The following is a 27,787-nucleotide window of genomic DNA, read 5'->3' on the forward strand; positions in this document are numbered from 1 at the left end:
TCCCAGCAGAAATCCACATGGGGAGCAGGAACAGTTTTTATCATTCATCCCTCTGATGGGTCTCGGGGTCTCGTGTCCAGGTTATGTGAGCAGCGCCCCTGTAAATCCCCACTCAGCACATAATAAGAATGCTTCCAAGAAGCTAGTGACGAGGTCTGCCAGATTTCTGCCAGCATCCCATATGAAAATCAATCATTTCTGGAAGTTGTTCGAAGAATCCTTGTGTGGCCCTGTGTTTTCCTCTACAAAATACCTGGCCGACGCTGCAAACAGACGCAAGCATGACATCTCAGCGCCACAGCTCAATTCTTTTCTGTGATAAGCACGTTTAGTCATTTGTAACTGCTCTCTAACGAGTTGCTTTTTCAACCTTCCACTAAGCCAAGAGCCTCCAAAAGACAAAATACACGGCAGCGCGGAGCAGTACTCCACACGACTACTCCCAGGCACGGTACAGGATGAAACCTGTTATGTGCCAGTCCTGCCTAGGTGGAGGTTGCACGACGGTGAGGTTTAACTCAACAGCAGTGTGTTTGTTGGCCAAGAATCAAGTTTCCCAGCTCTGCCAGGGCAATTATTAGGTTTCTGACCGATGTTTACGACATCATCATCCAGCACAAGAGGGGTGAGGGGAGGGTGCAGGCAAACGGCAGCTGTCCTGGCCTTTCCTGACGGTGCAGAGGAACAAGCTCATTCTCTCAAGCAATACACCTGACTCACCGCTTGCGGGTCGGTGGCTTTCAGGGCACTGAACGGAGACAGCTTCCTCAGTACAGTCAATGAAGTTTAGAAACTAATGAACAGGCATATATGGGATTTTTGAGGTCCCAGTTTTTCTTTTTGTATCTCACCATTGGGGCAGCTCAGCCAGTGTGCTAAAGGATTTACAAAGTCAGCATCAGAGGCCTTTGTAAGAGCATGCAGATCACGATCCCGTCCCACATCTTGGTGGCCACGCTTGTTTTTAGCAAAGTCTGCTTTGGACAAGCTTTGTGCTGTTGCAGTGCCAGTTTCAGAGAGAATACTGATGACAGCCTAGATAAGCAGAAGAAATAAATACTCCTAGACAATCTGCTGAAAGAAGTTTCGTCTCTCTTAATTGAGAGAACCTTTACACATTTTCTTATCACTTGACTTCCTTTATTTCTATCTGTGTAAATCAACTCTTAATATGCTGTTTGCTCTCTGCAGCAGCAAAGAACAAGAGGAAATGCAGGAGCCTTTCAGCTAGAGAGAAAGTTAAGTAGAATACAGGGAACATGCCACAAATACAAAACAAAGTCAATTAATTCATTTGTTAAGAGTGAGGGCCCAGCATAATTTGTCCTCTGAGTAGTTTGGTTTTAGCTAATTGCTTATCCAGCAAGAAGATCTCCATTGCATGACCCCATTTGCCGTGTAAGAGGCTCAATTGACAAGAAACAAACGGACACCTTTCAGAGGGCACTGAAATGATGCCATATGGATTCTCCTTACATGGCTTTGATCCTCAAACCACGAACAAATTATACAGCCTAAGAAGGGAGAACTGCTGCCTTCATCTCCTAACGGCAAGTTCAAGACCCTGCTCTCATCCGTGAACTTCACAACCACAGACACAGTACAATCTTTAAAAAAAATAAAAAATGGTAGTAGTGGAAGTTGACAATCTGGCTACTTAAGGTCAGCAACTTAACTGTCCACAGTGCGTAAGAGGCAAGACAATAAGGTCCTGGTAGGCATCGGTGCTGCCGAGCGCCGTGCCAGGTGAGACGGTGAGCGGCCAGCAGGGCAGGGACCTGGTGCCCCTGCAGACCTCGGCCGCACCTCACCGCCCCTGCAAGTTCACATCGTTAACCCTAAAACAAGTAGCTCTGCGCTCTTCAAGCTTCTGTTCTCCCTAAGTAAATGCACGATCTGCACTGGAAGAAGCTTCCCCGCTCTCTGAGAAGGAGAGGAGAGTGACTAGGGGCAGGACAGAGCCTGCTACACGCAGGCTTGAAATCACCTTACAGAAACCAGCTTTACAGAGCTGCCCTAGAAGCCCAGCCATGCCACGGGCCTGATGCAGACTTCTCAAAGCAGGCGCAGGTGCCGGGAGGCCCCCACTGGGCACTGCCTGCAGCCTGCTAACGAGGTTTGCTCTGCTCCATCCCCCAGGGGTGCCTCCAGCGCTGTGACTGAGCGCAGCAGTTCCAGAAACAACCGCTCAGCCATGAGGCAGCAGAGCCTTTCAGGATTTCCACGTGCAAGTCAATGAAGGTCACTATGAAGAACATTTGCACAAGTCTTCAAACCTAGTGCTAACTCTCTGCTCTTAAGCAGGCAGGCAGGCCTTGCTATCTATTTCTGGATCCCAGACTCTGTTCTTTTGGGATATTTTGCATCGCAAAGCAGCCAACACAAGCCTGATGAAGCACTGTGCGCAGGGTGAACGCTGACTCCCCATTTTCTCCAGGGGAATCCACAGGAGGCAACATTTACCCTTTCCAGGACAAACACCTCCATCAGCACGGAGAAGGCTGCAGATAAGATAGCCAGATGTAAGGCTTTACCTCTGCCTGCCTGCCGCTGCCATTCCAAGTGACACATTAGCCCATCAGCTACCTTTTACAGTAGCACTTAAAACATACAACAATTTCACTGTAAATATGCTGTTGTTCTGTCATCTGTATCACTCCCTCAGCTTCCCCACTGGTATGAGATGAAGTGTGTCTGTACTTCCTAAAAAACAAATGGCTTAATACAACATTTGTAAACTCACTTTTTTAAGCGTCACTGCAGACCAAGCTGAACATGGAGCTGTCAGACCCGCTAAGAGTCTTCCAGCCAGCAGAAAGATGGAACAAGTACAGATGTTATTAGTCTCATTAAAATTTTGTAAATTAAACAGTGAGAGGGAAGAGCCTTATTTGTCTTCATTTAGTTCATCATTGACATTTATAACATAAATACAGAAATAATACTACGGGCACCACTCATTCTCACTGGCAGCAGCAGGAGGCAGGCGCACTCTGCTGACGCCCAGGCAGTGACAGCGCTGCGTGCCAGCAGAGGGGCTGGACGGGACCCCCGCGGACCCGAAGGGATCTGCGGCTCGCACCTACACGCTTCCCGGCTACTTGAAGTCCTGCATTGGGAATGCCTTGATTTGGGACTTCATACCAAGAGATGATGCTAGCAGCCTGTGGTACTCCGGGGTTCAAATGCAACATGCCCATGTTGCCGGTTGCCAACTATCAGAGCAGGAATATGTGATTCATCACACCTACGAAGTCTTTGCTTTTGTCACAAGAAACCGCGTAACACGATAGCTCTTCCCTGCCGTAGCACAAGGCCTGATCAGGGCATGAGCTGGCATTAAGCACTGCTTGGCCCTCCTGGGAGGAACTATTGCTGCTGCCATCCTGACTAGCCTTCAGAACTCTTCACCACTTAAGTGTTGTAAAAATCTGGCCAAGTTGTTCAGTGCTTTGTGTTGCACATGGCATTGTTAAATTAGGCTGGGGAAAAAAAAATAAATTCCAGCAGTACACACTGGCATATTTTGGCTCGATTCTACAAGAAGGCATGACAGCTTTGACAGAGTCGATAGATTTTACTATTCATTTTGTAAAAATGCCAGGCATCTAAGAAGCAAACAAGACACCCTAGGATGACAGCACACTAGGGAAGACTGAAAAAAATAGTGCTTTCCAAGCAAGCAGAGTCATTTTTAGGCAAAACTTCATTTCTCAGGAGAATTAAAAATAATTGAACCATGAGAGAAAAAGTTGTAATTGCCAACTGTAACACAAGCAGAGCAGGAGGCAGGAAGGGTTTCAGTTCTGACAGTCACACAGCCAGGAGGATCACTAGAAACCTCCCCAGCATCACCAGTCACGGATCAATTACCTTAAACCCCAACCACAATCCGGAGGAAAGAGAAGGCCACAGCCCGCCAGGAACACCAGGGCAGGAACACGGGCACAGCGCGTCACCGCCGGCTCGGCCTGCTTGATGACTAACAGGCGAAGAGGAGGGGAGCGGGGCGATGCTGGAAACCTCCTGCACACTCAGGCTTGTGGGGGCTGGTGATTTAGGAGTTACCCACCAAAGAGACAACAGTATTTCTTGCAGGAAAGCTTCAACTTATCGAGCTCCATTGGGAGGCTTACGATGGGCTTTTACTGCTGTTTTATTTCCCTCAGAATCAATAGAAAACAATAATCCTACAGCTAAACATAAATCACATTGCAAAACTTGGTGAATCATCACGTGGAACGCCCTGGGACCAGGCATTTTATTTAATTCCAGAAACAGCCCAGTTAATGATTTAGCAGACTCATATTTCGCAGTCGGCCAGCAGCCCCCAGAGTGCACCGCGGGTCTCTCCTGCCCGGCTTCTTGCCTTGAGCACGAAGCCACATCAGACCTGTAATTTAGCCTGATGTTGATCCCCGTCCTCTGTCTGGCCACCTGGTCCCCGCAGTCTTCTGGGCAGAAGCTGTAAGTGAGATCTCTATCCTTATTGAATGTGACTACAGTTCTCCTACAAGCACTTAAAGTTTATTGATAGAGCAAGCACACAGAAAGCTGAGTTAAGCCCTGTTTCTTTCTACAGAGGGTCTTCAGTGATCCCCGACCACGATCAGGTGGCTCAAGGCATGGGCAATTCTCTGGCTGCACCAGCACGGAGCCCGGGAGAGGCCAGCAGAGCGCTGGCAGAAGCGCCAAGCGCCACCCCGGCCCTTCCCGGCGGTCCTCAGCCCTGTCACAGCCCTGCCCTCACAGCTGCCTCCGAAGCGCCGTGTTTTCAGGAGCCAGTGACGTTTGGACTGGTTGTCTGAAGGTTAATAAGAATAACCTGCAAATACCACAGGCTACTTTAGGAGCTTGTTCTCCACATCCTTTATGAATCCCACCCCATCCCATCCTGCTCAGGAGAAATGCATTGAATAACCGCGGTGGGAGACCTGTGTAACTCCCAGATCCCCCCAAAGCAGTCGCACGGCAGTGTTTCACCGGTGGCCAGCAGCACATTTCGGCCTGGAGAAGTGACAGAGCAGCTCAGGGTCCTATCACAAGGCTTGGCTGTAAACACAGAACAGCGAAGGCACGAGGAACCGTGCCGGCCCTTCAGCAGGGTTCACCGCTGCGGAGGTAAGGAGCGCGAGGTCGGAGCAGGGTGGCACCCTGTCCCTCCGCGGGAGCATCGCTGCGCAGAGGGTGTCCTCGGTCTGCCGGCGGCACGAGCACCAGAGCAGCTCCGCGCATGGAGCGCAGCCTGCACATCCGAGCCACTGCACACGTTCACCCTAGGGCTGGCTGTTCAGCAGCTCAGCAAGTCTGTTTTACTGCTGAAAACAGCCCTTCTGACGGCGCTGCCTCCGACCACAAACACTTTGCAGGGCTGCACTATTACAAATACCGGTAGGCAGAGAAGCTGCAGTCACAAGTGGGAGATTAAGCCCTCATGGGCTTGCTGGCAGCAAGCAGCAGGACCGGCTGCAGCAAATTCTGGTGGCGTCTTCCCTGCCTCCGTTTGGGGCTCCGCTCTCAGGCAGGAGACAGCGAAGCGCAGGGTGAGAAGGCAGGGGAAGGGCTTATTTGTTCCTCGTACGTCAGCACCTCAGCACCAGAGCTGCAGGCTCGGTGAATGACCGGCTCTGCTGTTCACAGTGAGCAGAAGAACACCTACCAATGATTAAGCTAAGTAAAACAGGAAACGTTTATCTTAATTAATAAACTTTTCTTCCCCTATAAACAATGCTAAAAACTCACAGAAGAATCATGTAATTTTACGTGCTGTCAGTAAATTGCAGGCAACAAAAAAGGCATGGGGAAAGTTATCTGAAGATGTTAGATTTAAGGTACATTTTTAATTAAAACAAAAAGACCAAAGCTGCAATGCAGCGTCATAAAGCAGATAATTTTACAGCTGGATGATCTCCCTCTGATGTACCTGAAAACCATTTTTAAGTGACATAAAGTTTAACATACCGGTACATCTGCCTACCCACTAGATTCTACATGGAATTTAAAATTTAATTATATTAAAGTATTGTTACAGTGTGCATAGCAAGAATGCCAGCCAAGTGTAACTCTAGAAGAATCTTTGCCAGATTTTTGTTTCTCAGGACTGAAAAAAGTCATCTTAACCCTTATATCTACGCTCCCAGCTTTCACGTTTATTGCGTACCTACCAACTCCTCCACATTTCATCTGAGCATGTTTATTCACTCCTGCAGCACCTCTGTCCCTCCACTCACTCCTGCACCACAGCGCGGCATGGAGCAGCAGAGCTGCATTGCGCTGCAGGCACCTGGCAGCCAGGTGAAGCAGAGCTCTCTGCCAGCTCAACAGTGGAGAAGAACCAAAAATCCAAGGGCCTGTGCTCAAACCTCACGGGCATCCCTAAGTCTGCCTAGAGGCACATGTCCACTGATGAAGGCGATGGTGCGAAGATGCACCAAGTCTGAAATGCCAAAGGGCAACACAGGCAAGGTGCAGGGGTCCTTTACAAGATGCGCGAGCCTGTCCTCATCACAGAACAGCTTCAAACCTAAAGTACTGAAATACTGAAGGTTGTGCAGCGGGCACTGAGGTGCTTAAATCCAACCACCAGAAAAGGACGCAACACAGGCTAACAGGGGACAAAAGCAAGATGTAAGGAACAAGCAAATCATATTTAAGAGCAAACAAACAAAAAAAATTTGTAGCCATTTCAGGGACTGCTGTCTTTTCACGTATGCTAAACAAAAAAAAGAGCAAACGCACCTGGTTGTGAATGTATCGAAACAGCTTTAGACCTTGAATAAGATTAATAAAACCCTGAGTCCACGACGAAGCTTCCAGCCCAGCTGCAGTCCTGCGCGAGGCAGCTGCTTCCCGGACAGCTGTGCCGGGCGAGCCGATGCCGACGAAGCCATGCACACAGAACGTCTTCGGGGGTGCAGGCACAGCCCGCTAAGTACGACAGAAGCCATGGAGCACCCTGGGACTGGCGGTATGAGAAGGATAAAGGGTTTTCCCTTACTCCTGGGCACAGTGTTCAGGGCTTTGTAGTGGCACCACGCTCACGCTGGAACCAGACCTGCCTGACTGCAGAGCAGGACACAGAGCAGCGTGCCCGGAGCCATCATCGTCACCGCGCGAAGGGGGACCTGTGGGGAGCACGTGTCCCACTGCGAGCGGTTACGGCTGCGGCACGGCCCGTTCTGCAGGGCAACGCTGCCCCAGAGGCCAGCAACCCCTGTGCCGCGGCGCCGAGCCTGCCATCAGCCAACACAGCCTCTGGGCTCACCCCAGATCGCTCACTTGGTTTCTAACTAAACTTGGCACTGGAGACCTGACAATTCATCACAGGCACTCATGTTCATTCTTGGATCTGTACGGAAGTGGAAATACCAGTATTTCGTATGGTTGATTAAACAAACGTAAAATATTAAGAGATGTTTTCTGTATTTACAAAATTTGTGAATTCAGGTGGGGTTAGATCAACTACCAATATTATTAAGCATATCCTGGGCTTGATAGGATTATTAGCAGCATCCTTTCATATCAGCCTCCTTGCAGATAGCCAAATCCAGGAAGCAGGAACTGCACTGCCTGCTGTTGTATTATGCACAAGGAGTTTCCCACAGGAGGTAAATACAAGCAGGGGGACGTACAGATACTGCAAAACCAATCTATACCTACAGGAAAATACATACAGCCACAGGGAACAGAATACCACAGACATAATAGTCAGTGGATGAAGCACAGAAAAGCAACAGCAGAGGAAATGGAAAAATATGTCCCTAAGTACCTGATGGTGACATTATGAAAAGGACAGTAATAATTAGTTTTGTTATAATGTTGATGTTGCAGAACCCCAGTAAGGATTGTGGGGCTTTCGAATTGATGACTTTGTAAACAGGAGTGTGAATTACAGGAAACCAATCTGAATTAAAATCATCAGCCTCGAGAGAAATTATAACAGACTGCAGAACAGTAAGCAAGTGGCCGGCAAGATGAACCAGAGAACGAGCCGAGAGCTTTGAGCGTGACCCAGGAGCACGCAGCGGCGAGCAGCACCGCCGCACAAGCTCCCTCCTGCAGCACAGAGGTGCAGCACAGCTGGGACACCAGCTCATCAGTCATTGTCCATTAGTCAAATAATTAAACCCTACAGCGCAGCTTACTTTACTGATTGTATCCACAATTGTCTGGAACAAATAGGCAGTTGGCAATTTGGAAGCAACATGTCTAAAATAAGGAATGTTGCCTATGAGCTTTAAAACAAATTCATATGGAGAATTCACCTCGGGAGTCGGGGCAAGTGCAGGACGTGGCATGGGATGGGGCCAGCCCCGACACGAGTCGCTCCTGCAAGCATTCGCACACGCCCCTTCAGCAGTCACCGCGCTCCCGTCAGCAATGGCACGTGGCTACGGGGGTCCATGGGACGCGCGCCATGTACGGACTGGATATACGTAGAAGCTCGGGACCCACACACCTCTCCTGCCAGCTGGCATCCCTCCATGACAGAGCTGAGGCAGCAAGGCTCAGCTGCCGCCCTGTCCAAAAACAGTGAAATCTGGAGCTTCTACGTGCTCATGGCTATTTCCTACACCATCTCAGGGAGTGTAAAATGAATGGATTTGGACATCTAGACACAAAGAAAAAATGTATTTGGTTTGTGTAATATCATTGTCAATGATACCTGCTGATATGGCATCACAGGAACATCAGGCTACTACCACAGAGGGAAGGTCAGTCTCTGCTCTGTAAAATTAAACCAACAACAGCACAAAAGTGGCAGGAATGAGCAAATGGAATACAACATTCAGACTACGCTTATTTTTTCTGATCAACCTCTGTCTCCATGATTTGCTATCAGATCAGGCCACATTTGACGTTGCTTTCCTCCTTGTTTGACCTTGTTCTCTTGCAGTCCCCAGGAGCCTTCCCCAGCTGCCACAGAGGTAAAAGTGGCCAAAATGCCCCATTCCAGATTCTCTGCTGTCGTTATCTCATGGGCGCTAAACTTCAGTGTTTTGTACCAGAGACACAGGGCACCAGGGGCATTTCAAAAACAGCAAGAACCATCACGGTGCAGTCAGCCCATCACGCACATGCCTCAGGCAAGGAACAGAAGCCCTACACGTCCTCTTCCACAATTGTCTTTTCATACATCTAATCCCACTCATGACATTAAAAGACTGGAAAATCTTTCCATTTAAATGCAAAACAGATGCAACATGTTAATATGCTTAAATGAAGTGATGCAAAAGCATCGACTCCATAGGTAAGCACAGTAGGTGACCCTTACTTGTTTTAGCTCTCCACATTCCCATTAGACATTTGTAAACCACTTCTATGGATCTTTAGCCCACGTTGGTGGTTCTTTCCCTCAGAACTCCGAGCTCCTGCAGAGCACACTTTGGTGGCAGGTTTGCAGGATCCTTGTACTTTTGTACAGAACAAAGCAGGAACCCACAGAAGAAACACACACAGGGTTTTCATCTGCATGGATGGACCGGGAGTGGCAGAGACCTTGCCACCAACTACTAAGCTCTTCATAAAACATTCATCTCCCCAGCAGGAGGAACAGGATGTACCTGAAGTCCTGGAGAAATCCCACAAGAAAGGGAAAAGGAGACATCTTAATGAAATGAGAGCTGCAAACAGCAAAAAGAGATAGAGGATAGAAGATACCCATTCAGAACATACTTGTGAGCTTCCACCTCTCTCCATATTGAGGACACTTTGGAAATGCCTCCTTGCCCTCTCTTCTGGCTGTACAAAAAGGGCAGGTTTGGTCATGTCCTCAGAACTGCTCCAGATACTCGTGGACCTCACTGAGGGCTCAGCTCAGATGTTTAATGTTGAAGCCAATGTGACCCAGTGAGTCTCCCTGAAGGCAAATCTACATGCGGCACCTAAAATCTGCTTCACCCCTCCACTACCTGCGATGACTGAGTGTTGTCACAGTCTCCCACAATGAACAATAAAGGTTGATGCAGTGTATCCATTCCTCCACACCCAGCAATAATATACCTAAAGGTAGTCTCAATTTTAATGATATTCATAGGTCTCAGCCTCATCATGGATCATCTTAGTGCTCCTGGCATCCTCTTTGGCTTCAGTGCCAAGAACAGTGACTCAAATGCCTACTGGGCAAAAGATTTCACCTTTCCTGTTGCATCTCTGGCAACAGCGGCAAAAAACATCCCACAACTGCACCAGATCATATCAACTATAAAAATACGTTGTTCAAAAACCTCAAAGAGAAGAGGAAGAAAAGAAAACAACCAGAAGCTAAAGCTAGTGCCTCACAACCAGAAAAAAAGAAAGCCTCTTGCTGTTCAGGTACAGTAGGGTCGGAAGTAAGAACTCTAGCTCAAGGGACAGGACCTTCTGGGAGGAGAAAAAGAAATAATTACACAATTCTGTAAATATCCACCATGACCATAACCTCTTTAGAAGAATCCACTAAGGACATCACAAGCATAGCAGCGTGCATATGAACAGCATGTGTATCTGTCAAACACACCAGCTACCAGGTTAGCAAATTATTCTTTGTTCCACATGAAGATAAAAGCCTACTCATTACCTACAAGCACTCTCATTCAGCACAAAAATCAGCCTCTGTAGTCAGCTCCTCATCTTCTGACAAACACAGTTTGTTACACAAATCAATTTGTATTCTTCAAGTGTGAATAGCAGGTCCTCCATTATGCACAGCTCCCCTCAATCAAGTTCTCTGGCTGTTCTTCACATACATAGTGCTGAAAAATCCTGCTCCCAATTCACGATTTTTTAGCATGCACTTACTAAATATGCCAGAGTGCAATTTAAATCATGGTGTATTTATGATTAATATTATACTATTAATGCTGTCCCTATCTGAAAGGGAAGTATCCACATTCTCGACATACCGCATGCCTTTCCGTTGCACCTTGTGTGTCCGTCCTGATCTCTGCTGACTAAACTCGGGAGGCTACGGATAACCAAGGTGCTTGGCTTCAGTCCAGCATTTAAATTTCAGTGCCAGGTTTCCTGGAGGAAAAATTCTTTGTCCATAAATAACCCAATAAATAGGTTATTTTTAATCAGCTGGTATTCGCAGGCCATTAAGATGCAACAAGCAGTCTCAGACACTTTCTGTATGTTGTTTTTGATGCAGAGAATGTATTGGAAAAGTGAGAGAATATCATTAAAGGTTAATTACAAGCAACTTAAAGGTTATTTTTGCATATCTCACCTCCTGGACAAAGGATGCTTCTTCATTACCATACCAGAATATAAATTAAGTTGTAAACCATTTAAAATGTGACATAGATTTTGTTACTTTTTAAAAACAGTACAAATATCAGCTTCCCTGGCCCTTCTGCAGCCTTTACACATTACATAGACAAGGGTATCTCCAAAGTAGTACCATAATGGCAATTAAACCCTCCCTACTTCTTGATACCCTGCAACCTTGAAGCACAAAGTACATAAAATATCAGATAGTCTGGTTCTGGCCACTAGCAGCACAAGACAATGCATCTTTTACTGCATTTTTAATCTTTCTTTCACTCTGAGCGGGACAAAAGCAGCTACTATCTCATTCAGCTCATAGTCCATTAAGCCCAGATCTCACAATCCAACAGGAGAACTCACTCGTACCGAGCAGCCTTTGAAACCCTGAACAACCTCCTGCTCCCCATCATATTTGATCTAGAAATAATCAGGGCCTGGACAAATTCCAAATGCCAGTCTTGTCCCAAAAGTAACGCTACATGTTTTTGTGGACCTTATCTATCGATGGGAAAAGCATACCAAGCCTGGCTAAAGAAAGACAGTAGTTTGCTGAATAATTTAATCACTATATTATCAGATAATTGCTTTTTCTGATGATTCTACATTTTTTAGGGTTCTCTGTCTCCACAGCAGGAGGGGCAATGCCGCAGAACTCCCTCCTGATCCCCACGTGAAGAGGGGCAGCGGGGAGGGGAGGAGATGCCCCCGCGCAGGGACGGGCAGGCCCAGGGCACCACTGCAGAGCAAGCAGCTTTGAAATGCGGCGGAGTAGGAGCCTGACCACTGCAGAGAGATAAGAGGTGGAAGGAGGCCACCTTCAGCATCCACGACAATTGAATCCTGTCCTTAGAGCGTACATGAATATCTCACCTTACTTCTAAGTCTGCCAGCATTGTCCTTCACAGTGATGCCACTCTCCTGCGTTGCTGGTTAAATATTAAGCGTAACAAGCTCTCCAGTAGCACCAGCTTTAACCTGCTGTCCTGGCTGAATAATTTCATGTGAACGAAATACTTGAAGACAATGAACAGATCTGGGCCAGGCATCCTGACGGTACCAACAATTCTGCTATTAGGTCCTTTTAAAACAAAAGGAATGGGCTGTTGAAAGGATTAATTATTGGCTTCTCAACTCCCTGGGACCACAGGGGCTAAAAACCTGTATGAATCAATGCCTAGTAAAACCATCCCCATACGGTTTATCCTCTTCAGGGAGGAAAAAAGAAAAAAAGAAAAGAAAAGAAAAAAAGAGTAGGAAATACTGAGAGCATTATAAGTTGAGAGTCATGAAATCTTTAAAGTGTAAAAAGCGATGTGCCATATTTAGCAGGGATTATGTCAAGCAGCATCCCAAGCTAGAAAAAGCTGACAGCTCACACATTTCCTTTGATGGAGGAAAAATAGGTCATATGAGACCCCAAACATGTAAACAGAATTTCCAACAACATAAGCTGAAAACCCAGAATTTCAGCATCATGCATGGGTATGGTTGCTAGTTCTATGTACGAGCTGCATGAGAAACTGAGGACCCTTAAAGCACGCCTTAGACATCTAAAATGAGCTCTTGAGTATTTTTATTTGTGCTCACCAGAACTGGAGATCAACGGATCCTCTGGAATCAATCACAAATTCTGTGCTGTTGTCTTTTCACAGCCTCCAGCTAACACGTGCTTCACCTTGCTGCGCAGCCTTAAGCCTCATGAGCCACCTTTCGTTTCAGAAGTCCCAAAACAACCTGGTGGCAGCAGGTTCTCAAGGTTTCTCACGCATAATGTTGCAGAAACCCCGTTCTGCAGCAAAAAATATGCCAGCATGGCACTTCTTCAGGTCTGAGCAGAAATGAAAATCTTGAAAACTACTTTTGGAGCTTCTTACTAACTGCATCAAGTTTCAATATCAGGAAATTCCAGGGCTTTTCTTCAACAGCTCAATCAAGAGCTATCAAAAATAGGTACTAAATTGCTACGAATGCTACTGTCTCTTATTACCGAGTTGAAATACCAGGGAGAATTATAGCTACACTCTTGATGTGAACTAGCAGCCAACTAGGTTGAGTTTAAAAGGGTAAATCCCTTATGCATCTGTGCAGCCCCGGACCTCATGCCTCCTTCAAAATGCTGCAGTTGCAGCCAGTGAAAGCAACCAAGTTGAGAACTATGCAGTTAATACCTGGGAGGAACAGTGGCAGCTATTTTGTGTAAGGGGTTGTGGATCCCAGATATTTTAAATATTTCTTGAGTTTTGAGATTTTTATAATAAACATACATCAAAAAATATATACAAAACATGCTCCCCCCCTTTATAAATAACTGAGTAATTTCACTGAGAAAACTACAACAAATACCCAATACAGCACAATGGCTTCAGCACAAAGCACACTGGAGAGCTGGCTTGCAAGGTAATGACCTAACAGTAAATTAATTCTAAAGCACAATTGTTTTCAATCTTCATTTAAAACCAACCTTAGTTAATCTCACTTTAATGACATAGGAAATGGAAATTCCCTTAATAAAATAAGTTATGAATATTTATTACCCTATTTTTTTACCTGAAAATTGAATAATTCAATTAACTTTATTATTAATTATTTAATACAAAATTAATATACTGCAAAATTCTAACTTATCTTTAGAAGCTCCTGGCAATTTCTGATTAAAATGGCTATTGCAGATATAATGTAATTATGATATATGTATGTACATATATACGTATGTACATATATATATATATATAAAAAATAGATCATACAGTCCAACAGGACTCTCACTAAACCATGTTTAAACCCTGAACAACCTCCTTCTCCCCATAATACGCATGTGCACACAAACACAAAGCACAGCACTGGATATGGGCAAGCAGAGGAATACAGCCTCTGTCAAACGTAGGGATATGACCAGGAAAACACAACCAGAAGCTGAAACACGGGTACGGTCTGGCAGTGAGAGCTAACGGGTTCATAAACCACATTTCTCACCAAGTTGCCCAAGCTCCACAACTCCTCTGAGACTTTGGAAACACGTTATAAACTTTTTGTTGTTTTTAAGCCCAGTACCAAAGCCGTAGCTGAGGAGCTCCCAGAAGCAGCCCCCTGACCTGGAACACGGACGAGCAAGGGACAGGGCGCGCTGCAGGACACGGGGCAGGGGGAGGCCCGGCAGCGCCAGCGGACAACCCGCGTGCTGCTCCTCAAGGGGAGCAGGGCTGATCCTGCCCCCAGCAACTCCCCTGCTGCAGGCCACCAGCTGGTTTGTGCCCACCCTTGCCCGAGTGCCACGAGGATCCGGCGTGGCAGCAAGCCTCTGCTGCTGCCGTACTGCATGCCGGGCAGTGGCTGCATTGCTTTTCACTTGTACATCCCTTCAGGCATTCTTGCTGAAGCAGTTATTTTATTACATTATCCTGCCATGCTCCCTCTAAATCTCATTGTGGATGGGTCCCTTCCACTTCAGCCTAGGTACAAGCCCATATTTAACATAAAAAATTGGATTTCAAAGGAAATTTCAAAACTCCGTGGCCAGCAAAAATCACTAAAAATAATAGAGGAAAACAATTATTGTTTTGAGTGCATTTCTGTCAGCAAAAGTGATTTCTAACCAGTCTAATGTAATCTGCATCTCCTGTTTTAGCGACCAGCGTCAGCTAAAGCTGAGGTGACTAAGTGGCAGAGCAGTCCTTTCCCGAGACACTACAGGAGTGACAAAAGAAAGTTGGGTTCCTGATTTTTCTGGGTCTTGCTCTGCTTGGAATGTCACTGGGACTTGAGCGGGGCGCAGCTTCCCTGAAGTCGTGGCTTACCACAGAGCATGGGAGTTATCATCTGCAATTTCCCATAAAATCAGAAATACCAGACCTTTCCTCCCTGACCTCGTCCTTCGCCCAGCACACAACCACCTTGCACAGTACAGGCCTCCCGCTCTCCAGCCTAGAGCGCCTGTAAAGGCAGGAGCGGGATTTCGGTCCTTCATGAGCTCAGGCTTGGGGCCACCTCTCAGTGTCACCTAAACTGGTGCCCAGTGCTGTTTCCACTCTGCCCCTGCCCTTTCCCCTTCAATGCCAGCTTCTGCCGGGCCTTATTCTGCAACCGCAACGAGCTCTTTCCCACGCATTTTCCCTTGGGCTCAAATCATAGCACACATCTTGTCTGGTTTTCATCTTGTTTGTGTTTCCTCCAAAAACAAAGGTGCCGCTCCTACTCCAGTCCCACACGTTTTATCCTCCTTCAGCACCAGCATGTTCTCATCCATGGAGTCACCCCCTGAGAAGGATTCCAAGCGGTAACACGGGGCTCAAGCGCACCTCTGAACCCACACGTGCCACGGAGTTTTGCTCAGCGCCTCGCTGCTCCAACCAGCTCCGTGACCTTGAGGTGTTGGCAGATGACAGCACAGCCCTCGCCCCTCTCAGCAAACAAAGAGCGCTAATGGGTGAGACAAACCCTTCCCATTCCTAGCCAGATGCTGCAAATGGAGGTCAGCCTCTTTTGTTGCTGTTGTGATGAACTGGATCCTGACAACTTTGTGATTTATTAGGTCAGAATTTATCAGTAGGAAACGCTGTACAGCCTACTGTCCTTGTCTATTAAATGAAAAGCAACGCTTGTTTTCCTTAAGCCAGGAGAGAGAAATTAAAATGCTAAAAATAACCCAGTAGGTAGCAGAAGTACGACTAAATTACCACAAATAGATACTGACAGTATATGCAAATTGCTATTGATTTGTATGAGTATACTGCAACTGAACTTTTTTTAGTTCTAGAAATTTTAATCATTGCCAAGTCTCACTGCCTAAAAATGGCATTTGGTTTCTTTCAGGGCTGAAAATCCGCATCTGGGAATTTCCCCAGCCACTTCACATATTAGTACAAATGATAGCTTATCGCAGTGTCAGCTTCTTGAAACACTTCCCAAGAAACGTTTATCTTCCAGGCTTTGCGAGCAGCACAGCAGAAGTTTTTCGCTTACCCTCTGCCTGCCGACATCCAAGTCCGCTCCCACCCCCAACGAGGTGGCAAAGCAGGCGGCAGGACGCACGGAAACGCACCCCAGCAAGTGACTGAACGTTTCAGTTTTCCAAAAATCTGTTTTGGCCTTGTTTTAAGCACATATTTTATCTCCAGCTTTCTCTGTTACAGTCACATTTCAGCAATATGTGCTGGACCCCACCAGATGACCACTAAAATGTTGTATTTTAATGGTATCGCTGGACCCACTGTTACCCACGCACCCATGCCCACCCGAGCACCACCCGCTTGATGGCAATTGTCCCAGCAGAGATCTGGAGGTACCTAACGGGGTCTGGACACACCGCACATCCCAGGGCATGGCCAAACCGCAAACAATGCGCCTCAGCTCCTGCTATGGGGTACAACATGGCTGATCCAGAGATGGGTCACGCAGTACAAATTCTAAATGCAGTGCTGGAAGAGGCAAGCACAGGAATCAGGACAATAATAACCATCAGTTGGAGGAAAAAATACGACTTCACTCTTAATATCTGATAACCGAACACTCAATACTACATGAAACTTATTTTTCAGAGCACTAGAAGCTCACCATTTCTGAGCGTTGTGTATAAGGCTGAAACACCCAAACGCCATTCCCAGTTGAAATACTAACCTTGCAGCTTATGGCCATTGCTAAATCTTTAGTTGTCTGTGCCTTACTTGTGAAATACAGGTGAAAATACATCAGATAGTACAATATTTTTAAAATACTCTAAAATGTAAAACAAACTTCTAAACTATAGGAGATACTTAGAAGTAAATAAGCAAGGTATCTTCATGTAACAGAACTTCCTAGACTAAGAGAGTCAGCTTTGTCATTGAAATTCCAATGAAAATAATGATTAAATTTTACTTGATATATAAATATCAATCTACTTATTTATTTATTTATTTTAATGATTTGCATTTAAACTTGGAAATGGCAGAAATTTCAGTATTGCTGCATTAGCAAAAAAGCTCCACCAATTCACACTGATGACTGGAATACCCATTGCAGATCATCTGGCAAATTATCAAGTAACCAAACACCATTACAAGGAAACATCAAGGTCGATGTGTTGTGAGAGACACTGTTAATTTATGTTGATAAAATGGAGAGCTCGAAAGACAGTTTTAATAATATTTCAGTATACTTATTAGCATGTTTTATCAACTAGAGTCATTCAGCAAGAAGTTTCATAAAAAAGCAGTATTAAAGACCGTTAAAGTTTTCTTGTAGCTCCTTAAATGTCAACACAATGGCATTATAAGAAGGGTCCTCCTCCATCCATGACCAAAACAGTATCTGACTGGTACTGCATTTGAAACACTGAAACTTCCCTGTGAGAAAGATCAAGACATTCAGCAATTGCAGGCATGCAGGTGTGGCTCAAAACAAACTCTTCCCTCTTTTACCAGCCTATGTATTAATTCAGTAATCAGAAATTTCAAAACTTGCTGCCTGGCAGGTCCCACCACATTGAACCAGCCCAGTGAGGGCTCCTTTACTGGATCACAATGAAACCCTATCCTATTCAACGTCCACATATCTTGTTCTGCAATATCCAAATTCTAGGATATGCAACCAAGCATGAGATTGCAATTATCCACATTTACAAGAATCCTAAATAATATCAGGTTATACTCTTAAAACAAAGGTTGAAAGATATTTTTTTAAATGGGCAGACATCCAACAGACAAGTACATTTTTTTGTGCACAGAACGGTAACTTGGCAACTTTCATCTCTTTTTCCACCTAACATAACTGTTCCTGGCCAAGAAAGTCCTATAGCACATCCCCAAAGCACGTGCCTGCCCAGTGCTCTCCTGTGCACACAGCAGCGCAGGCAGCAACCTGGTCCTGAAGTGTAAAGTCCAACAGTTCTCTTAGAGTCAGCTGCAGCAATTCATCTAATACTTATTCCTCAAATCATACTATATATCATTGTATTAAGAAACTCTATAAGTGTCAGTGGTGCAATTCATTTTTATTAATTTTCTGAAATGAAATTAGCAGCACCCACAGCAGCAAACAAGAACAGAGAATGTTCCAGTTCAGCGCAGGATCGATGTCATTAATTCTTTAATACCAAGAGCCCTGATTGTATGAACTCAGCATTTAAGTACTCCAATTAATTATAATAATAAAAGAAAATTTAAAAAAATCAAAACTAACTCAACAATTTCAGAAGGTCCTTGAGCAGCCATCACAACTTTCCTTCTCCTGGGACGTTACTTCTTTCAAGTGTAAACATGCAGGAGGAAGGTATTGTAATATTAATAGGAGAACTGTTTTCATGCGTCGCCTTTAGCAAACCAAACTCTTAAAGTCATAAAACACTACTACAAACACATTTATAATCTCTTATCTTTAATGATGCCATGTGTATCCCAACTATTTAATATGCTTTCTGACCACTTAATAGGCTTGTCTGACAAAGGTTCAGCAAGAATTATTTTGTGTTATTTCTGAAACTTGGATTACCAACCAGGCCAGAAAATAACCTTTTCTAATATTATCATATTACCTGTTATACTGCAGCCAAGAAGTGGAGTGAAACCAAGCATTTACACACTCCAAAGACAAAAAGAAAATGAGACTCACTGCTGTCATCAGCAGGAAAGATCCATTTACAGGTCTACCACTACAGCAGCTTTGGGTCTTGGAGAACCATTTCAGAAGACAAAATGTTTCAAATTTCTTTCCTTCCAGGTGTTACAGACACATTTTGACAATGATAAGCAAAAGCATTACTTAACAAGACCAGAAAAAACACACACAAAAAATGGAAAAAATAATGAGTCCTATTTAATTTGGTGATCAGGGAGCACGAGCAGTAGTCTGCTATTCTAGACCCAGCTATGGCTGAACTGCAAAGCTTAATTTGGGCAAAGCTCCTCAGAGTCAGGCATGGAAATGCACCATGCATCTCCTTCAGCTGCACAACACAGACGTTCCACACGCAGGGGCCACCCAAGCTAAACTGCTCCTGCCAATAAACCTGCCATTTTCAACAAGAAAGAGGTGGATTTGGAATAAGGAGAAAAGAAAGGAAAAAAAAAAAAAGAAAAAAAAAAGCAACAATGAAAAGCAAGCAACATTTTTTCTGTTACTGACATGCACTGAAACTTTGTGAGTCTTCACACAGCAGAAATGCCAGGAAAACATCTGTAGTCTAAACTTAATGTATCAGACCCCACGGGGCTGGAGAAGTTAAACATTTATGGCAGTGAGAAGACTACATGACATTTACTGAATAATAAAGTGCAAACATGTCTGTTAATTTGGCTTTTTGGGATCTCCTCACCGTCAAACACTTAACCCCAACAAGAAAAACACCAAAAATGCAAACAATCCCAGAGAATGCATTTTAAACAGGCAAAGCACAAGGGAAGGCTTTGTGCTTTTTTATTTATTTAAAGTTCGAGGCTGCAGGGAGTATTGTCAAGATAAATAGCCTACAACCTCACTCAGAGTCTTTTAAATCTGTTCATCTGAGGGGATACAATTAAATGTTGAACAATCAGGTTAAAACTTTAACCTGTCAAGATTGCAGCTGTTCTATTTTTAATCAATCTGATTTCATTCAATAAAATGCTCATTAAGTCAATTAATGAGACTTTGGTGTCACAAGCCATCAAGCATGACTGGGAGTTTTTACTTTGTGGCCAATGAATTGATTAGCAAGTCAAGTAATCAGTGGAAATAAGTCAATGTACATTTTCACAGGCTGAATTATTAGCAATGTTACCTTGTTTTAGGGGAAGTTGTTAGCCATTCTTCATGCTTTTCAAATGTTATTAAATAAGCTGCAATTTCCTGAAAAAGAAATGTAGAAAAAAAAAGTTATTTGCATGGCTGTTTTGGAAACTTTATTTATTTATTTTTAAAACACAGAATCCTTCTAAATATCTTCACCTCCAGTAAGGAACCACCATCTCCACAAGCCCAGTTATAAGTCTGCAACTTAAGTTAGTTTTTGAAGACTTACTTATTTGTAGGTTTCCCTGTACTTTTGCATTAAAAGTTCAGCAACTTACAGCAAGGACAAGGTATTTCCTTCTGTGAACCAGGACCATGAAATAATGAAGTTGTAGAACAATTTTATGACTAAACGCACACTCTTTCCTTTTTCCCACTTTGGATCAGTTGCACCACCCTAAAAATGCAGACGCAGACCAGAGGCTGAGGCTACAGTGGTTTGCCTTGTCAATTTGCGCATCTACACCACCAAACCCAATCTTAAATACTAACAAAAGATACAAACGAGGAAAATCAACAACATTTTCTAACACAGGCAGGACTCGGGTACCACCAGAACTGGCCCTCAGTGCTCCCGAGAGCCCGGCCTTGCATCAGGAGGCAAAGGGAAGACAGCGAAAACAGGGACACTTTGAGCTAAGCCAGATATTTATAAACAGAACAACATTACTGCAGCTAGGATTACTGAATTATTAATCATTGCCATAAAAAGCCAGTGGGTGCCACCAACCTAAGTCACTGCGGCTGCTCGCAGGAATGGCACGGCCTGTTACCTCCCGATGCACCCGTTCACCCACAGGAAGCCCGGGACGCTCTGGGTGGCCGCGTACCGCCGGTGGTGGAGCTGCCAGGGCCCCAGCCAGGCCGCGCAGACCCCCGGCAGCCCCACCCAGCCGCCCACTGCCCCAAACCGCCCATCCGAGTGGCGCAAGCAGAAGCGGGCAGTAATCTCCTCACGCTGGCCAGGCTGCAGGAGCCCATGACGGAGCCTTCTGCAAGGCCCGGCCTCCAGGCCTCACACGGCACTGGTCCCAGAGTGGCGGCTGCCTCAGGCCCCTGGGCCGCTGGAAACGTGCAGTGGGCCACAGGAAGGTGTGCTCACCAACATGTAGCACTTCGATTGCTCCCGTCCAAAAACCGACTCCCAGCCAAGCACAGAGTTCCCCTCTCAGAGACCTGGAATAGCAACAGCTACACAGAAAGCCGGCAGAGCTGGCTTCACCGCTCAGCTGCCCACGATCAGACTCAAAAAGCATTTGTCATTTAGTCACCAGAGCTCCTGTAATAGAAGCATCCACAGGCTGTGCAATCAGGAAGGTAGCATACATGCAAGAAATGGGTTTTCAACCATGAGGTTTTGTTTGTTTGTAGTTTTTTTGTTGTTGTTGTTTTGTTTTAAATAAGAGTTCTATATAAGGGTTTTATCTGTATAGTACCAAAGCTAAAAAAATCCACAATGCTCTCCAACCAGCTGGCCCAAGCATCTGCTAGAGCCACAAAATGCAATTATATTACTCCCAAACGAGACGTAAAAATATCTTGTTTCCAATACTCTTGGTTTTAAGACTCATACTTAATGTCCTCCGGGTATTTCAGTGGTGCCAGATCTCCGTGTTATGTACTTTATTAGAGTTGTGTGAATGTCATATTAATGACTCCTAACCAACATGTTTACACTGCAAATAAATTCTCCCAGAATCCACCGCACTCCTCATTTTACAAACAAGTACTGGTCTACATTTTTAAACAATTACTGTAGAAGCAGATTATCAGAGCAGCACCACTTCTGTGTGAATGAGGAGGAAGAACAGTAGCATAGCTCTGAAAACACCCCTTATTAATTTCCGACTAATTGCCATTTAAAATTCAATATCAAAATAACCCAGCACAACCCTCCCCCCTACAGCAAGATGCCGGTGGCTGGCACAACACCTGCACTCACGATGTCCCCCAAGTGCGTGCCAAACACTGCATTTTTGCAGGAGCTGTAAGTGAATTGAATACAAGTCCTAAAGCTCGGATCATGTATGGCTGAAAGGGTCTAGCTCCCAAAGTCCATGGGCTCTGAAGAGACCTAGCCCACTGCTTCTTGTGAGAGCTGCTGATAGAGCATTGCCTCAAGGCTTTGACACACAGGGTGCGAGTTGTAGAAGTCAACCATTGATTTTACATGTAAATAGCACACACAAACCTGCAACCAACATTCTTCAAAAATATAAAGCGAGATCTGCCTTTTTTTTTTTTTTTAAGCTAGTACAATAGTTGCACAGAATTTGCTGTGGTGTGCAATTTTATTGTTAACCAATCCCACATTATGTCCTTGATGAGCTACATTACAATCTGCGTCATCCCGTATCTTAAAGCGGAGACGAGCTTTAAAGATGCTGTGGAGCTACCAACACCTGATGACTAAGATGGAGCTATCTATATATCTTTTCTAATGCAGAAGTCTCACGGAAGCCTGTGGCAGATGGTCTGTATAAGCAGGCATTTAGAGAAACAAATCCCTTTAACACAGAGATGGATTAGACTGATTCACCCTCAAAATCCTGCAAAAATAGGCAGGTTGAGCAGTTCTCAAATTAGCACAGGATCGTGCCTATTCCTACTAAAATTGACTTGCCATAAAGAGAATGAAATAATTTGTAACTCTCATGATAATCAAACCTGGACTGTGGCTGAATAAACTTACTGTCAGCACAGAAAACCAAAAATATTTCAGGCTACAGAATCTAAGTCTCACCCTAAGACTTGTTTACTTTTTTCTTTCCAGCTGGCCTTTGTACCACATATTTGAAGTCTTCATCCCCAAACTGTCACTGAAGGAATGAACTGCAGCTATGAAATGCTACTGTTTAGAGACAGAACATTTGTTTTCCCTCATCTCCACTCTGCTGACCTGGACTTGCTCAGCAAATTTCAGCAGACAAAAGAATAAGTAGATTTAAAGTCTGCATGATCATCCCACTCAGACTAACACAAGCAGTCAGAGATAAAGAAAAATGGTCACATAAGTGTAACATGTGCAGGAGATATACGGGCAGTTAGTGCTTTTGATAAGTGTGCTTTTTTTTTTCTTCAGGTAGCCAATAAATACGGAAGAAAAGCATCGTCATGCATTTTAGCAAAAAAGCACTTCCTTAAAATATCCAGGGCGTGCTGGACTTGGTCACCGAGTTCCCAGAGCAGAACACGGTAAGAAGCATTTGGAGGCTATTTCATTAAATGCATCATCAAGAAAATTTCCTTCGTTGAAAACTGTATTTCTCACTGCAACTTGTTCTATTCCAACAACAGAAATGGCAAACACAAAGTTGGCTTTGCAATGGAAGGTCTGCCTCAGCTATGCTGCAGAAAATGCATCTGCTTCTTCCAGTCTGCCATTTCCTAATAGACTGAAGACAATGCATTTGCAGTAATTTTTTTAAGAATTGCTGCTGTAAGCACGATTGACCCGCAGAAACATATATGTACATACATGTGGAGTGATGCTTACTGAGATGTTCTGGGAGCTTTTACCCCTACTGTGATAATATGAAAAACAATAGCTCCAATCAGACCCAGAGCTAGATCTTTAAACAATTCAAAATGTATAATTCAATTCTTCTAACAGGATAAAAGAGGGATTCACATCAACTAGGAGAGGAGTTCCCAGAGGCTTTCTGCTTAATGATACATTACAGCCTGATTTCCCTCCTGCAGAGGAAATACCTTGGATAACACGGAATATCTAGCTCACAGCAGTGGTATAAATTAACACGTACAGCAAAAAGAACATTCTCCATGTTGCCTTCCATGCCCTCTGTATTCAGAATTATAAGGGGTCACACACAAATGGGGGAAGCAAAGCAAGATGCGTTTAAATGGCAGGAAATACTGCCACAAGCACTTCCGCAGACACCCCTTCACCAAACCCCACAAAGAACTCACCCCGACCTCCCCAGAAGTCACAAGAGCCACCTTCTTCCTTCCATCAGGCACTGCCCTCCTGCGCTCCTGCACTGCTGCTCAGATGCACCCTTCTGCAGCTCTGTCCAAGTCACACACAACCCTCTGGATCCTAGCCCCAAGTGGATCCCGTGTCTTCTTCTTAACCTGCATGTGCCCATCTGCAACCCCATCACCCTGTGTGGAACAGTCAGGGTGCCACGTCCTTCACCAAGACTTTGGGGCAGCCCACCATACTGAGAACTGCACTTTCAACTCCAATACAGTTGATATTTTCACAGCTGCAAAGGGAACCGAAACAAGATACACAAAAACAAAATATTGCATTTCAGGAGAGCTTCTGCTAAAATGGCTGAAAGTTATTCCAGTCAAACTACTCCACGCTATGTAGAGAAGAAACAAGCAGAAATTCATATTTACAGTTTGACACCTATGTGCCAACTTCTGTCACTACATAAATAACAAGAATCTGGGAAAATAATATCTTGTCTACCACCTCAAACTGTAGCAGAACTGCAAGAAACAGATGACTCAGTGATGCTCAGTGATACTTGGAGAGAACGCTCATGAAAAAAAGCCAGACAAAAAGAATAGTTTTCTGTAAGAGGCATGAAGTGAGCGGAGCTAACTTATTGCCCTGCAGAGACAAAATACCAGGACATGATTTTTCGGAAGTCTTAAAGCCACAAACACCACGGAAGGAAGGAGCTTCAGCTGAGAGCAGTCGGTACTCTGAAAATCCTTTGTCAAAACCCACAGTGACCAGCCCAAGTTTGGAAATCTTATTCTGAAATACCCTATTCAATATAGGTTTTTGCAATAAATAAATTCTACAGAATTTTTGCTATGCACGGATTAGGAAAAAAAGCCTGAAAGGCCCAGAAGAAAGTGGTCAAACTAACACTGATACTTTATCAACAGCTTGAAAGAGATGCTTTTTGAAAGCATGTGGCTGTTTGTGCTTAGCTTTGCAGCACAAGCAGGGCCATTAATGAAGATTCAGTACTCATCAGCTCTGTCCATATACCCCTTTATGGCACTAACAGCATTTTTCCTTTAAAAAAGGGGGAACAAATAGATTTGTCACTATAAGGCACAAAGTCATTAAATAATTAAAAACAAAACTATATGCACAATAAAAGCCCTCTGATTAAAAAAACCCTGCATTTTAATGTGTGTTAATTCCCCTAATGATTCACTCTATATGTCTTACAGGGTCAAATCAATGTCTTCACAAAAAATTCAATTAAATCCCATTCATCGTATCTTTCAAACAAGCCTATTGTTTGCTTTTGTCTCCTATCAAATCATTTCTCAGTTGCTTCTTGCCCAAGATTACAAACAAAAGGCAGCATGTCACTAGCAAGGTCAGAAGAAAAAGATCCAGGCTTTGAAAATCCAACTCTGTCTCCTCATCTTTACCATTTAATTATCAAGTCAGCGAAAAAAAAAAAAAGGACACCCAAGTCTGCATAAATACCCAATTGTTCACTTTCTCCCCACGACTGTCCTGTCCACAGCCCATGCCTTGGCCTGGTCGTGCTGGTGAGTCCCTCGAAGACCACAGGATGACTGCAGCCCCAGCATGGGTCGTCGTCATCTTTGATCTCCTCACAGCACAAACAGGGCTCTTCCTAAAGCCCCACCGAAATTCCCCAAGGAAACTTAGAACCAAGCCAGGCAGCCACACAGCTGCGGCTCCGGGTGAGGGCACGGCGGCTGGCCGGGACATCCCGCTGGGACGCCCCTCCTCATGCAGCAGCAATTACCGCTTTGGGAATAAAATTAACAGCAGCAAGCAAACTGAGCAAGCATGACGGATACTGGGCCGCTTATTTTTGGAGTCAAAAAGCCTTGCAGATGAGTTTCAATGGTCAGTAAGTGCAAAGACTCATGTTTCTCAGAATAATGAGGCTTTAGAGTCTGAAAAATATCTTACTTTACTTTGGGCAACAGACGTTAGGAGGCGCAGTCACCAGGGCACTCGCTCCCTTCGGCCCGAGGTACCGAAGGCGCCAGGCTCCTACGTGGCTGCAGTGCTGAGAAATGCTGAAATACTGAAACCTCCAGTCCCAATCATGCAAATCTAGCTCTATTTCTAACCATGTCTGCTAATTTCGTGGGAACACTAAGAAGGCAGCTTTTTCACTTAAATGCAAGCTTGCAGGACTGAGCTGTATGTTTGCAGTTTATAATGCACTGGTGAGGAAAAAAAGGCTTAATTTGATCAGTTAATGGAAACATCCCATAAAGCAATTAGATAATTTAATGTTAAAATCACACAAGCCATGTTTTATCCTAAATTTGGGCATATAATTCAGAGGTTTAATTTATTCCTTGTTGCTTAGACCAAAAGCAATTTATATAAATGAACATTTATTTTTATTTTGCATTTCTACATTTGTTAGAATTATTAGCTTGAATGCATCAAAGAGCTGCAAGTTGTATAGCAAAGCTAACAGCATTAGGCGGAATATACTTAGGCTATAATGTCTCTAGGTGACTGACACTGAAGAATTTCCCATTGCTCTTTCTCCGGCGTTACCACAGCAGTCTTGTGCAGATGTCACACTAGTAAGCCTAGTGTAAACTGAACAATGTAATTAACTGATCACGTTATAATTTCAAGGTACAGTGCACAAGGCCCAGACTAAAAGGCAGTGGTGGCAGCAGAACTAGAACTGCGCTTTCCAACCACAGCTACGTGACTGCAGCTTCTTGGCTGTTTAAATATTTTAACACAGCAAATAGCAGTCCAGAGCTGCAGTAGACCAGATGACCTGATCTAACCTCCCACGTCCCAGCTACCGAGAAAACAGGAGGTGCCTCCGAGGACAGCGAGCCACCGCACTGCAGGCTGTCAGCATCAGGTGTGGAGCAGCTGGGACAAAACCTCTGAAGATCATTTGTGATGGTGTGCTGCACTCGTACTCGGTACCAACAGGCCTCATGAGATATCTGAGGGCTCATATAAAATAATCTTTTTTAGAAGTCAAATCCTTATGCTTTGTATTAGATGGTTACTTTCCATGTTTACTAACAACACCAGCAAGCATTTGGATGCACCTCATATGGGGGCTACCACTGAACGGAAGCATCCCGCAGCACTTGCAGGACCCTTGGGCTCGCCCCACTCTCATGGGGGCACAGAGCGGAACCTGAGGGGCTGTCCCGGTGCTGCGCAATGCTGTACTGAAGGTTTCTCAAGCACAAGTGTTGGAAACTGTGTTGCCCAGTCTCAGAGGACAGGAGGTGCATTCCTGTATCCACGTCAGGCATCAGGACAGCCTCCTTGCAGCTCCACGGCACCTGTGCATGTCCTCACAACATCCATGGTGGGTTTTGTCCTGTACAAGGTCCCTGTACACAAAAATTCATCTTGGTGATTTTCTGCACAAGAAAATGTGTTTGATAACGATGAATGTTGCCTGTCAAGGGGATTTGCGAAGTGTTCTGCAGGCCTTCTCTTTGCTCTCAAGTGTTGCTTTTTGTTTGCACCTGCAAACTGGTCAAACCAGGCTTTGCAGCTGGGTATTGACTATGTGCCTTGAGTCTAGAAAACCCCTACAACTCACACTGCGTAGCAGAGGCTTGACAGTATACCCTGCCAACTGGTGGATAAACTCCTTACCCGTCATGCACAGTGTTCATTTGTGTGTCAGTGCCATTGATTTTATACCTACTACCTGCAACTACACTAAAAGACAAACGACTGAACCATTGAAGTGCGCTGTGAAATGGCAACGGCGATGCTTAACAAGGTTGTGAAAGTTAAAAAAGAAAGGGAAAAACATCTTCCATACTCCATGATGCTTAGCTCCTGTTCTCCTTAACTTCCCCAGGGCTT

At 44.8% G+C, this 27,787-nt stretch overlaps 1 protein-coding gene across 7 annotated transcripts in view; it reads right to left on the reverse strand.

Moving 5' to 3' along the window:
- CAMTA1 (calmodulin binding transcription activator 1) overlaps nt 1-27,787 on the reverse strand; it is a 375,445-nt gene that overhangs the window by 252,241 nt on the left and 95,417 nt on the right. For all 7 annotated transcript variants that reach the window (XM_040533948.1, XM_040533944.1, XM_040533945.1 and 4 more), the window contains one exon: nt 19,982-20,049. In XM_040533948.1, the coding sequence (XP_040389882.1) occupies nt 19,982-20,049 (68 nt within the window). The remainder of the gene's footprint in view (nt 1-19,981; nt 20,050-27,787) is intronic.

This window comes from Cygnus olor, chromosome 21 (genome assembly GCF_009769625.2).
Source record: "Cygnus olor isolate bCygOlo1 chromosome 21, bCygOlo1.pri.v2, whole genome shotgun sequence".
In the NCBI taxonomy this organism is placed as follows: domain Eukaryota; kingdom Metazoa; phylum Chordata; class Aves; order Anseriformes; family Anatidae; genus Cygnus; species Cygnus olor.